Here is a 14576-nt window from a genome sequence, read left to right on the forward strand (position 1 = left end):
CTCTTTCCGCGGGGCTGCTCTCCAGCCTTGCGTCCCCCAATTTGTACATATAACCAGGATTACCCTGTCCCAGGTGGAGAATCCAGCACTTGCTCTTGTTGTATTTCATACGGTTGGTGGTTGCCCAGCTCTGTAGTCTATCCAGATCTCTCTGTAAGGCCCCTCTGCCCTCGAGGGAGTCCACAGCTCCTCCTAGTTTAGTATCGTTGGCAAACTTAATGTACATTTGACTCCTGTGTCCATATAATTTATAAAAACATTAAAGACCACTGGCCCTCAAATTGAGCCCTGGGGAAGCCCACTGGTGACTGGCCGCCAGCCTGATGTAACCCCATTTACTGTAACTCTTTGAGCCTGACCTGTCAGCCAATATTCTTTGGTGTTTTAGATTAGCTAATAGGTCAGTAAGATCTTTCAGAAGTTTGTTAGGTTGTCCTTAGCTTAATCTGACATTTTTTTAAAAATGGATTAAATTTTACTCATGAACTAAGGAGCCTCTTGAATTTTTTTTTATAAAAGTGCTGTTTCTGTGAAAGGTTTAATTCACATTCAGGAGTGATAGGTAACTGGTTTTCCATTTAATACTTGTCATTATGTTGAATGTTCACATTTAACCTTTTGTGATGTATGCTTTCTGTTGATGTAAGTAAAATATTATGCCGATCACTTAACTTAAGCAAGAAACGTGGCTTTTAGTCTTGCTTCCTGTAGAAACAAACATACATATACTTTGGATTTATTTCATATCAATGTAAAAAGTTGTCCTTGGTCTCACGGACAGCCTCGATGGGGCTCCTGGAAAGGGGTAGGAAGAGCATTGGTGGAAGGAACCAGATGCTGTGCTGGAGGAATTTATTTTCTTCGTCACCTTAAAGAGCTCCTGAAAAAAAAAACCCCTTACTCCTAGGGCTCATTAATGTGCAGATACCCTTAAAAGAATAAAAAGGGAAGAGGAAAAGGAAGGAAAGGAGCGTGGAAATTCAGTGCTATCTGCCGAGGCTGGAGCAGTTCTGAACGGATCTGTTATCTCACTGGGTGAGTTGGCAGCTTTGAGTGACAACATAAGCAGGTAGGGTGAAAATTGGGAATAAAACCCAGATATGAAAGGAGCTGATGCTATAGATCAGAGAAGGACCGGTTCCTTGCGACCCCGTTTTCTGTGCAAGGTTTCCTCTTCTGATGAGGATAATGTATTGGCCTAATATTTCTCACTATCGTAAAGGTTGTGCTGGTTTTGGCTGGGATAGAGTTAATTTTCTTCACAGTAGCTAGTATGGGGCTGTGTTTTGGATTTGTGCTGAAAACAGTGTTGATAACACAGGGATGTTTTAGTTACTGCTGAGCAGTGCTTACACAGAGTCAAGGCCTTTTCTGCTTCTCACCCCACCCCACCAGCGAGTAGGCTGGGGGTGCACAAGGAGTTGGGAGGGGACACAGCCAGGACAGCTGACCCCAACTGACCAAAGGGATATTCCATACCACATGACGTCATGCTCAGCAATAAAATCGCTATTTTTTTGGGGCTGCTATTGCTCGGGGACTGGCTGGGGATCGGTTGGCTGGTGGTGAGCAGCTGGGGTTTTTTATCACTGGGGGTTTTTGGCTGGTGGAGCAGCTGGGGTTTTTTATCACTGGGGGTTTTTTTTGTTTTGTTTTTTTTGTTTATTTGTGTTTTTACCTGTTAAACTGTCTTTATCTCTTATCTCAAGTTTTCTCACTTTTACCCTTCTGTGGTTCTTAGGTGCCTACCGGGGTATAAGCTCCATTTGGAATATAGGTACTACTTCTAATAACACAACACAGAACTTACAGCTACGGTGACTGCATCCGAGTCTTGTGCTGGTAGCAGACACTGTATCCCATTACCATTCTCTTTATATTTAAGGTAGAAGAATCAATTAGAAACATTTCTCATAGGAAGTGATAAAAAATAATGAAGTAGAAATCTTTTTTGTCAAGCTGAAAAAACTAAACAAAGTTGTATAGCCATCTTTAAACTGTATAATTTTTAAAGTGGATAAAAATACAAGTTAGCCCATCCTTCATTAAGCGTGGTTACAAGTACCCGTCATTCTTTCCCGGACATGAACGTCTCTCAGCAGTCCATCCCTCAGCAAAACAAAGCTGTCTAAATGTTTTCTAATGCTCTTAATTACTTGTGGTCCTGCAGCCCAGCATAGGTAAGGGAGAGGTACGTGCCTCAGAGCAGAGGTATCTAAACTAGCTCTGAACAAGCTGCTTAACCACTGGAAGGCAACAACGCTGGAGCACTGCTCCCCTAGGCATCGTGCCGTGCAACCCTACCTTCCTTGGCCGAGTCTGGTCTTGAGGGAAAATAGGTCAGAGCTCCTGCCTCGGGCTGGAAGAATCGCTGCTGTTTAGAGGGAGAGCAGCACTGCATACAGGAGGTTTATTACCCCCTTGCACAGACAAACGTGCCACTCATTTTTTCCTGAGTAAAACTGAGGACAAGGAAAGGCCTCTGTCCGCTGCCAAAGCTTCCAGCTGAAAAATAACAATCTAGACAGTGGTGGTGGGAGAGGGGAACTGTCATTATTTACATCACGCATTTTGAAGTACCCAGAGCCCTTGCAGGAGCAGCGAGTTCCCAGTGCCCCGGCAACAACACCTTTAGCCCGAAGTTATCCTTGGGTTTTGTATAAGGGCATGGGGAAGAGGTACATCTTTCCGCTCATTTATTTTGAGGTTTAGTGGGAGGTAATGTGAAAGTTAACTCTGAAGATGATAGTTTGTAAATGACACGCTTTAGAGATCTGTGTTGAATAGTTGGTTGCTTTTTTTAAAGCAGAAAGTATTAAGAAGCAACTGACAATCTATGGAGAACTTTTATCATCTTTTATAATACTCCGTAAGACATTGCACTTTGGGAGAGTACATATGCTGTATCCCAGAAGATGGTGTAAGATCAGAAGAACTACCACCGGTGGAGCATTTCTCCACAAGACAGTTACTTGCTCCAAAATGGACACAGCCGGAGCAGCCCAGCATTTCGTTCCTGAGGATCCTGGTTCCCTGCATTTGGAAATGCAGGTAAGAATGGAAGGTCCCCATCACTGTTTGAGCATCCTGGGGAAAGCATTGACAAGTCAGCGTCTCTCCTCAAGTCCTGTAAGTCCCGGCAGCCTGGCTGTAATATACTTGAGCACAACAGGCATTTGGCTGCTAGGAAAGCAAAAGCTGCCTAAGCCACCACGGCAGCCCGCCAGCTGGAAGCCTCCCACGAGCCGCCCATTGGCCCATGCAATGCAGCATGGCATTACTTTGATCAGCTTTCCTGTACACAAGACTTGCTTGTACTAGAAAAGAGACCGACTTACACGGTGAATACCACCTCTGGGAGTAAAGGAGCTCTTGCTTGTTTTACCCTGAAAAATACAAGCAAGTAACTGCCAGTTTGATTTAGCCTTAGCAACAGCTTCGTTTTCTTTGCTGGAAGCCGATACTCATGTGTCCATTCCCGCCCTTACGTCTAGCTGCTTTTATTTCCAAACTTCGACATCCTCAAGAAGGGCAAGCTTAGTTCATTCTGCCAGGCTTTTTCGGTAGGAAGCATCTGTTATTTTATTAATTACCTTTCTTCAGGTGGTCAGAAAGCCAATGGCTTTAGCGTTTACTATCTATCTTAATTGGTGGATGTCACTGTTAATTCAACTAACAAATTTCTGCCCTTTCTTTAAAACAGTGGAAGAAGTTTATTATAACTTAAAATAGCTCCTGCTCCACATACGGGTTCAAGGCAATTTTTGAGATTACTTACTACTTTACAGGTCTTTTTGCCAGCTTGCCTTCTAGAACCACCCAGCATCTCCCTTTATGTAAGCGAATTTCAGAAACTGCTTTTGGGAAAGGAGGGGAACAATAATAATAATAATAAAAAAAAAAAAAAATCCACATCCACAGGAGTTGCGTATTTGTTGTACTGATATATTCCAGGCTTGTGTGGTTTTTACATTTATATAGTTTACATTTTGCTTGACCCATAAATAACACTTGCCAGGAGTTGCTATTTGTTGTACTGATATATTCCAGGCTTGTGTGGTTTTTACATTTATATAGTTTACATTTTGCTTGACCCATAAATAACACTTGCAAGATTAAGAGGGCCATAGTTTAGAGAGTATTTACATAGCCCCACCATGCATACAGAGCTTTTAATACCTAGTAGACAAAATTAAGCTGTTTTGCTTTAAACATTTTTCAGTATTTTTCAACTTAAAACCCCTGACTAAAACACAAGCAATAGTTCATCCATAATGCTGCTGTTAAACCCCTAACAAATCTAGTTTGATATTGTAACAAACTTCTTCAAATTCAGGGATATAAAAATATTCAGCTTTTAAAATTTTAACTGTACAGTATGTACATTAGTATTTGCACTGTTAAATTATGAATACACTTAAGCCTATGAAATACTACATTATAAATATCAATGGGTTTTTATTTAAAATTGCAGCTAATACATTTTAAAACCTGGATAATGCGTTTGAAAAGACAGAATTCTGGAGCCTAATCCTTTAAGCCCTTATGAAAGTATTTGTTACGTAAGTAGATTCATTGACTTAAATGGGGTTACATGCCTGAGCAAAGGACTCCAGCAGTTGTACCTCTCTCTTTCACTGCTGGGGGGTGCGGGGCACGGCCTAAAAAACATCACCACTCATTGGCAGCTAAGTCCAATTCCAGCAGCTGAATTAAGATCTTCCTTTAAACGGGCACAAAAAAAGACCCCAAACCCTTACAGAGGGATTGAATCCTTAAAAAATGGTGGAGGGAAGTGTATTGTGAAAGTTAAACGTATCAACCATTTAGTGCTGCTTTAGGATACATCAAGGCCTCAAGCACTTCAGCTCCCACACTCTGATTTTTGCCTCCTTAATAGTGGCCTCTTTGGAAAAGGAGCATTTTCCCAAGTGAAAAAAAAAAAAAAGTCCAGTTTTTGTAAGGAACCTTGAAGGAGGAAGAGTGAGCTTTATCAGTGAAGAAAGGGCACAGTACAGAGCCTTCTTTTTCTTGGCAGTAAGAGGAAAAAGTCAAAGATCACCCTGTGTGGGTATAGCTACAGCACAGGACTGACGATTTTATTTATTGATCTTTGTTGAATCCCCTCTCTCAGATAGTTCAACGTAGGTGAATAGCGAGCGTAAAATAAAATGCCTACAAAACGCCTGTATCAAGAACTGCAGTAACACTATTTTGACAGCTGAAACATAATATGTAAACCTAGCAATATCTGAGCAGATCATCATTTGGCATGGTGACATTTCTGAATGTTACTTGTACAATGTAAACTCTGGCAGGGTTATCATTTACACTGGCAAAGCATGAAGAACCTTAGCAACTTGCCTAAGTACAATTATTAATATAAAAAGCTGTGGTTCAAACTGTAGCTACGGAGTTGACTGGTCTTCCCAACTGTTAAAAACGAATTAAGAAATGATGCAGTTTTTGCCTTTGTGTCCCCTCTTCTTCTTTGATTTGGTTGTCCTTTGCCCAAACTGAGAACTAGATAACGCAGTAGTTGGACCAGAAAGGTCATCTGTATAGTATGGATATCTCAGTGATCGTGGCTGTGGAATTGGCTGTCCTAGAAAATACCCTTCCTCTTCAGAATCGGATGATGAGGATGAAGTTGAACACCAGGAGTCATCTTCCTCACCATACAATCCAAAAAATTTATCAACCACCTGATTCCGCAGTGCATAATCAGACCTAGTATGGGCATATGGTCCATACAGCTCCGCATTTTGGATATACGCCCGAATCTCACGTGAGCTTCTATTTTGAATAAATTTTTCATGATCCTGAGGGGAGTAATAACGAAATCTCTCTCTTGGAGAGCACCTTCTTTCTGTGGCCAAGTTAAGTGCATTATCTGAACGAGACTTCCTACTTCTTCTACGATGATGAGAAGGCCGATTGCCACGCTCTTCAAAATGGTACACACGCCTACGAGTCCTTTCACTCATTGGAGGCTGACGTATTTCAACATTCTCGTAACTTCCATTATCAATAACATCATCGGAAAACTTCACTTGCTGTGGTCTAGACTGGGATTTAGATCTTCTCAGTACAGGCATATGCACTGGCTTTTCCTCCGGTAAGACCTTTTCCTGGCACAACTCTGAGCTCAGGCTCTTCAAGGACTCTGTGCTCCGGTGGAGCATTGAAGAATTCAGAGTTCCCATGTTGCTCATTTTCTCACAGTCCTCTACCTCCAGTTCTTGGAAAGTCTGCAAAGAATAGAGAGATGGCCGTGGCTTGCCTTCTCCATCCATCGAAGCCCCTGTGGTGGGAGCGGAGAAAGGAGGAGAAGGAAAATGAGAGGTCTGTCGAAGAGATAAGTCTTACAACAAAATATTAAACATTTCTTTTCAGTAAAGCAGACCTTGTTAGTGTTTTTTGGAACTACTACCAAAAGGACTAGCTTCATAGAAGACTTAGGCTTTGTTTTGACTTAAAACATTTAAGTATTAGCTCTGATTACCAAAGAGTTCGCTAACATTAGGAGGACATCAAAAGCAGAAGAAGTTTAGAGAGTTTAAAATATTTAAACAGCTCTAACACGCATACAGCTAAGCCTCTAAGAAAAAAAGAATTACTTAAAATTATTCTACGGTCCGTGCTTGCCATTTTTAAGGCTAAAATATTTCATGTTTCTGGTATCACTAAATTCAGTATTCCAGCCGTTGCTACAGGAAAGCCAGGCTTACTGCCTCGCAAAGAAGGATCCTTACCCTCCAAAAATCATCAGCAGTAAGCGGGCCTGGTTTACTCCAGGTTTGTGTCCAATGACCCTTCATTCCCACAACAGCAGCGTCATCTGCCTGTGACGTTCCCAAGTGCCATACCTCTAGTTCCTCCTCCCATGCCCCCTGAACCAAGCTCCCCGCGTCAGTTCCCTCATTACGGCACGTGGTCAGTCCTGAGCTACACGAGTATAGCTACAATAATTCAGATTACAGAAGGAAAGGAATGGAGAAGAGGATAGGACAACTTTTAAAATGGGCCTCTCGTACCTAACTCTCAGGCTTGGGTTTTTGGTAGGGAAATAGGAAAGGAAGGTTAACACACACAAACACACAGACAGTTGCATATCTGACTTTTATCCCTTTGGCTAATTTCAATCACGTTTGACGAGGTGGATTATCAGTTTCTCTTTAGTCAATGGAGAAAGATAAACCTCATTTCCTAAGGCTAAGAAGGTTACCATCCTTTCAGATTTTCTACATATTTTTACAAGCAAATCAGGAAATTACCTAAAGTGTTTTGCAGATTATCTTTAATATTATTCTAGTATATAATGCAACTTCTTGTACTTAAGGTATGGAAACAAATAAATCTTCGTTTGCTTAAAGCGGTGGTTTGTATATAACAAATGCATAGTCCAAGACCATTCTTATCTGTTTAACATTATGGAAAGAATTCAAAGGAAAGGAGAAGAATGTAAATAGAATTTAAGTAGCAGAAATATATCTTGTGGAAGAATATGTGCTTGATAAAAGCTACTGCCTACTTTACATGCATCTCTTGCTACTAAAGCTTTTTAGAAATCACAGATATGGAAAGTCTTAGTTCAAAATACTCCAACATGCATGCTTTGGTTGACCTCTCCATCAAAACCATTCATTTTTTTCCCCCATTACCTGTTATGTTAGACAAAGCCAAAGAATCCATTGAGTCTCGAACACTTTGTTCTTGCTGTTTCAGGTCAGACAAACATTCAAGTGAACCTCCATACCACGGTGTTTGGTCATGTTTGTATCCTGACGCCCCGTGTTCCATGTCTAGCTCCTGGATTTTCCTGCTGCTGGCAGGGCCGGGGTGGCTGCCATAGGCAGAGTCTCCCAAGCCATCTTGTGACTGGGCCCAGTACATGTCTGATTGATACTTCTTACTTGCCAGGCTTGGATTATTTTTTTTCAAGTCCAACTTGCTCTTGACCATGCTATCAGAAATCCAGTGTTCGCTTGATCTAATGTCTACTTCAGCAGGCTGCTGGAAGAGGCTTTTATCACCAAACTTCAGAAGAAGTTGAGTCATGTAGTCTTCGTGTTCAGCCCATTCTTCAGGGTCTTCAGGCATTTCTTGCTCTACTCTTCCTTTCCAGAAGTCTTCATTAACAAAGCTTGCCTCTTCCCTTGAAAGGCTTAAATCATCCAGCTTACGAGAAAGAGTATCATCGGCATTGCCTGAAAGGCCAGGAAATTTGTAATTGAGGGCCGGCGACAGGAGGAGAGACTGGCGGCACTGGTCGGCTGACCGGCTGCTTTTTCCCATGCGGACGCTCCTCCTGGAATCTCTGGATCGAGCAGACTGAAACGCAGAATCAGAAGAGTCGGAGGCATGAACATCCTCTCCCAAGCTGCAGGTTTTTGAACAGTAAATCTGCCCTTGCTTTGGAAGGAAAGGGCAGCCAAGCAAAGAGGTCTTGCACTGAGCACAAGAAAAGCAAGTCTCTGTGGCATGCCAGTGCTGTCCATCATAGGTCATCTGAGCATGGTCAACACCTGGAAAGGGAGAAAAAGCAATGCTTTGGGTTTCTCCAGAAAAAATCACTTGCACGATCCATACTTCTGGAATGTGAAATAATTTCATAAATTGGCTTTCCCTTAATTTGTAAGTTTAATGCTTAAAAAGGACAGACTTACCAATGTGTTCCCCACAGGTCTCACAGTATTCCGCATAGAGAGATTCAAAACAGTTACAGCAGAATGGTCGCCCATCCTTCATGATGTATCTCTGTCCACCCAGGATTGTTTCACACTCAAGGCAACAGAAGTGCTTCATGTGCCAGTGGCGACCTTCAGCTTCTGTGCACTCATCAGCAAAAATGATCTTTTCAGAGATAAAAAGTAAACTATTAGTTAAGTGGCCAAAACCTCACTGATGCTATTTTGGCATATTTTTACAGATCCTTTTTCTAATTCAATCTACAAGATTCAATTCTAAATACAGGTATGCGCTTTCTAAATACCATCGTATTGCTTGTAATATTGCCAATTTGACAAGACATGAATCCCCCCCTCAGCCTTCAAACACATCTATGCAGCGGAGTCCTGACTTCTTAAACAAATGCATCTGAAGTTAGTAATTGCCCAAGTGATGCAGTTTGTTACCTGAACAACAGGAGTGTAGACTGGCTGTAAAACGTGAATTATTTACCTCATCGCAGGCTGAACATCGAGGTTTGAGAAGCTCAGCGTGGTGTCTGCCACAGTGAATTTTTCCATCTTGGTAGAAGTAGATAAGGTCAACGAGCAGCTCGTTACATGTGAAGCACACAAAACACGAGGGATGCCAGCACACACCAGGCCCAGCTCTCGAGGCAAAAACTGCAACTTCACCGCCGTTAACTTTTGTACCACACTAGGAACAAAACCAGAAAGTGAACACACTTGCCATCCCAAACTACTAGCTTCTAGCATTTAAACTAAGTTAAAACACCAAACCCAATATGCAGGTTTTATTCCAAAATTCTGACAAGAGGGAAAAAAATATTCTCCATTTTGGTCTAGACAAACTCTGTGCATCAACAAACCTTTTGTGAATAGAAGTTTATTTTATACATAACATTTTTAAGAATATGCCTGTTTTCCGTTTGGCATTACTTACGTATGAGTCAGCAACAGGTTTTTTTGAGTAGGAAATATATCAAAGATTCAGTTCATTCCCAGTATCAAAGGCTGTGTTTTGCTTAAGCAAGCACTACCTTCTTTCTATTTACATGCAGTTTCAGAAATACTCTTTTTTTTTTTTTTTGCGTTCCAACATAGACAGAGATAAGCTTACACGTAATATTGAGATACTGTAGTTTTACATTATTCAGCCCGCTAGTTGGCTTGTGGCACCAGCAGTATTACCTGTTCACAAACCGCATGCATCACTGCTCTTGAGAGTAGTTTAATAGTGCCTCGGCCAAGTGCCTCCTTTTTGCGCTGAGAACTGAACATCTGCAGTTCCTTCTTTTCTTCTTCACTTAAAGACTGGCAGTATCTCACCTTCCAGTGAAAACACAGGAGAACTTATTTTAGATACTGAGCTTTTAAAGTAACAGATTAATAAGTAAGTGCATATATGCAAGAAATTCATCAGGCGTGCTGGCAATCATCATTAAACTTTTCCAACTCGTCTTCTCTACCATCTTAATATTTAGCTAATACGGCATAATACAAAAGCAGTACGGAGAGAGACTTTGCATTACGGGGAAAAAAAACCCACCATGCTAAACTAAGAAGTTGTCTAGGCAAGAAATAAGATTTGAAAAAGCCAAACCAAAACCTGCTGCTATCCTAAAATAATGGAATGAACCTAAATCAGCCATAACATTGTCCTTTAGATTTATGGCTAAGTGCCCACAACTAAGTATTGCAGTATACACAAGATCTTAAGTATTGACACCCCCGCCCCCTTTCCTTACAAAGAGCTTGTTTGTTATTTCCACTTCTACTCCAAATTACACTGCATATCTGAGATGCGAACCTTTTACTATCACAAAGCATCCTTTTTGTGTGCTACAATGCAATTCCAGGAATTTGTAGGTTCCTGGTAATTGGTGGGTGGCTGCAAACACTATAAAACCAACTTGTGTTAAGTTTATTGCAGTGACACCAGCCTCCCTAACAAGCAAAGGCAGCGTCCTTCCAGACAGCTCTTATCTGCACACAAGCCAACCGGACAGCTAAACAATGGACCCAGTGTACACACCGTGCTGCTTTATAGGTCAGATGCCACTGCAGGCCACAGTTTAGGCTTGTAATAAATACACAGGTAGGTAATTCTCCACCTAAAAGCCACCAGGGAGACCTAAGCCCTGACGGTGCACCCTAAATTCTGTATTTACCTCATTATCGTGAGGTGGCAGCTGATAGAGAAGCTGTTTAATTCGGTGTTTCTCTCCAGGGCTGTTAACGTAAGGGACCTTCTCCTCTGGCAAGCAGGCGAAATACAGCTGGACCTGACCAGGAGGAACGCAGAGTTCAGACCGAGGGGGACACATCACCCAAGCGCTGCAAGCGTCCTTCAGCTACTGTTTTATCTCAGGTCTCATTTATGAGTGAAGAAGGTTACGCTACATTAGACCTGTGACAGGGTTTGTGCTGAAAATACGAGACCCAGATGAACCAGCTCAGCAAACCTGAATTGTCTCTGATAAAACTAGCACCCAGCTGCTGAATTGCTTTTCTGGAATGCAATTTGCAGTGACAATTAGGGGGGTATCATAAATTATGCACATTTAATGTTCTCATTATTCCCACCCCCTTCAGGGCTGGTCAACAACCCCGTGGAAATTCCAAGTTTCCCTCTGCAATTTACCACACAAGGCATGAAGCTTTCCAGAAAACAGCCACTATATAAACAAATTTAATTTGCTCTCTGCATTTTACACATTGTTGAGACAAAAGCTGTTTTGTAGTCTCCCGCTGATCAGGTTCACCCAAAGCATCAGCTTTCATTGCTTCCATGTGGGCTTTGGTAAGAAGGTGGAAACATCCTTCCCTTGGGAGGAGGCTGGATCCAGCCACACTTCAATCAGATGCAAATTAGCTACGAAATTTTCACAGGCTGCATGTTTTTGATAAAGAAATCAATATTAGGTGTACACACCTATCAATCTTCACTTTTTTTTTTTTCAGAAGAAAATTATGACAGGAAAGCTGTAATGAACACTATGACAAAGCCCAATGGCAAAAAATATTTTTGTGGAACAGCTACAGATTTATTGTTTTTCCTATGCAGTTTCCAGCTTGTCACGAGGCCTGGGGCTGTAAATAAGAGCCAACTATTGGCAAAAATATTACTTGCCATCCAGATTTAAATAATGCTCAGGTCAACAGCTTATTACTGTGCAAGACAGATAAAAAAGAAGCAGTAATCAGTCACTTGACTCAGGAAGCAAGGGAAAGGTTGTACGAAACATGATTTGGTCTTCATTTAACCAAAATTTAAACATCAGAAGTCTACTGTAAGCCCACTTACTACTGACTGTATTTCAAGAAGCTGTAGGAAAAGATAACACATGCAGTACAAAGTGAAGCTTTGAAGATACTTTATGCCCTTTTCTCAAGTCTATTGCACCGTTCTCAAAATAAGTAATTCTTCTTAGGAAAAAACCTTTAGTGAGTTTGAGCTAGCTGGATTATGAGGGTGTTTTATGTCATTTAATTGTTCTGGCAGAACGTTAGCTTGCTGTTCGCCTTAAGGTTCGATTCATCAGGATTCTTATATATGCTTAAGTAAGTGATAAAAAGCTTCCCTAAAAATATCTTATTACTTGCCACTCCTGCTGACTTTTTACTTTTTTCATGATTAAGAAAATCTCTGCATAGCAAAAAGGAGACATCTTCTGCACCTTCGTAACTATGGACTGTATTAGCTTGCCAGCTGAAGGAGGGTTGCTCTGCCTCCATTAACAAACGTTACAAAGCCACTCTACCCATTTAACACTGGGTATTACTGAGTACACAGCTTCAGCACAGCTGCAATATCATCAAGTAAATGAACACTATGAGAGGTTCATTTTGATCTCAGCTTACTCATAATTTCACTTTTATTTCCACTACTGTCATGTTGTAGAAGATAAAGAAGAAAGGGGAGAGGGGAAGGAACAGCCCAACCAACCCACGAATGTCAGCTCCAGAGACCGTACAAGAGAAATCCTGGCATGAACAAATGGCAGGCGTACAACTATTTAAACAAGCGTAAAATACATTACTACCTGTCACAGTGACAGAACATTTTTGTTTATGTGTGGTGTAGTAACATACATGTTCTAGTTGTCAAATGCCTAATTATTTAAAGAGTTGTACAAGTGCAGTGAAGTACTGGCCAAGTAGCACAATGTCACGAGGTATGCCATGAGCTTTAATTTAACCTAATAACTTATTTCAAAGAGAAAGCAAATTTCTATGCTGCTTTTAGACTTGACAATACATACCTCTGCAGCACATATTTATTGAAAAATCTTGACTGGGAACTTTTTTTTGGAACATAAAACTCCTCAGTGGTGAGGATTTTAAGCTCCCTAAACACAGCCTCATTGGAATAGGAAACAAAACAAGAAGTGAAGAGTTCTAGATGAATTTAAGTTTTATATATTAAAAGAATTTAACTAGACTTGTAGAGGCAGGGTATCACTCCCTTAGACAGTCCTTACAAGGCTTATTTTAAAAATGCAGAAGCAGAGTCAGTACCTGTTCTGGTCTGAGGCCTGGGGGGACCCAGGCATATTCTTCCAAGGCACAGCCAGAGTCATCGTCAGATGTTGAGCTTCGCTGACACCCGAAAACGAGATTATTAGCTTTGGGCTCCATCTCCGATGGCATAAGTATGAAGCGTTAAATATTTCAGCTGCAGCTCATCAAGCAATTGATCTGGAGGAAGAGATTAACAGAGCTTTAATAAATTTGAACATGCAACGACTAATTATCAGTGTAAATGATCTTACAACAGTTTAGCATTCCTTGTGTTGCCCAGAACAATAAATGATTGAAACATCATTACAACTTGCTACAAGCAATTCAAAAGTGCTTAGAAGAGTTATAAAAATAAAACTACTCCAGAAAAAGAAAACTAGATGCACGCTATCACGTTTGGCAACCAACATGTATTTCAATATTATCACTTGTCATCTTTTATACTTCTGCTTGTTTCATATCACAGGTTATATGTAGGTATATCTAGGAAAGACTCATTGAGCAGATACTAACAAAAGGAATGACACAAGCTCTTCCTGAAGTCATTACTACCACCAATCTAGTAACACAAAAGACATGACAACCACTTGTCAAAAACTAAAGAAATTGTTGGGGAAAGACGGTTGTGCAAGTAGCATCCTGTTTTTCACAAGGTAGGCACAGAGCAGTGATCGTGTGCTGGATTCCTTCGAGAACTTTGTTTTAGCTCTATTGGAGCGGAAGGGTGTTGGTCCAGTTAAATATCTGAAATCCAATTATGCCAGATTAGGCTCTGTAAAATACATCATAATTGTTCTGTTAATTTAAAACCCTACAGGGAGATCCTTCTGTTGATTCATGAAGCCTGCAAAGCTTAATATCAGTGGGATCATTTTGAGTCACAACTGGCAAAGAAGGCTCTCGCCAACATCCATAGCATTCTGCAGTAAAAAGCTTATTAAGATAAATATCTTACATTAATTCTAGTAGAAGTCCTTAGGAAATTCAGACCAGGAATTTCAGTGAAATACAGATTACCAAAAGCAAGGAGGACGTATCCTACCATGACAGACATCCTGACCACTGGGGTTAGAAACAAGCTTGCTTTTACAGTACAACATTACACGAGCTGTGCCTTCCCTGTTTTAGGCAATTCTTTCACCTATTCATCTAAACACAGATGCAATTTTATCAATGCTAGATCTGAGCTGTAGAAAATTTTAATCTCCTTGACATATAACCTTGCTGGTGGGTCTAAAGGAGAGAGCAATCTAAAAACTTCTGGTGGGTCCCACATTACATTTCCAGTCTCATCACCACCGTATTAGAGAAAATAAGTTGCTGATAGATCACAGGTGGAAGAAAGATTTAAGACCGCGTACC

At 41.0% G+C, this 14576-nt stretch overlaps 1 protein-coding gene across 1 annotated transcript; it reads right to left on the minus strand.

Moving 5' to 3' along the window:
* Positions 1-4025: 4025 nt before the first annotated feature.
* On the minus strand, positions 4026-13343 carry PRICKLE1 (prickle planar cell polarity protein 1). The gene is made up of 7 exons (XM_009286246.1): positions 13212-13343; positions 10862-10975; positions 9882-10019; positions 9184-9387; positions 8670-8856; positions 7665-8528; positions 4026-6304 (listed from the first exon to the last, which is right to left on the minus strand). Exons 1-7 carry the CDS (start codon positions 13341-13343, stop codon positions 5448-5450), a joined length of 2496 nt encoding a protein of 831 aa, XP_009284521.1. The 3' UTR covers positions 4026-5447.
* Positions 13344-14576: the final 1233 nt, after the last annotated feature.

This window comes from Aptenodytes forsteri, unplaced genomic scaffold, assembly GCF_000699145.1.
Source record: "Aptenodytes forsteri isolate BGI_AS27 unplaced genomic scaffold, ASM69914v1 Scaffold103, whole genome shotgun sequence".
NCBI lineage: Eukaryota > Metazoa > Chordata > Aves > Sphenisciformes > Spheniscidae > Aptenodytes > Aptenodytes forsteri.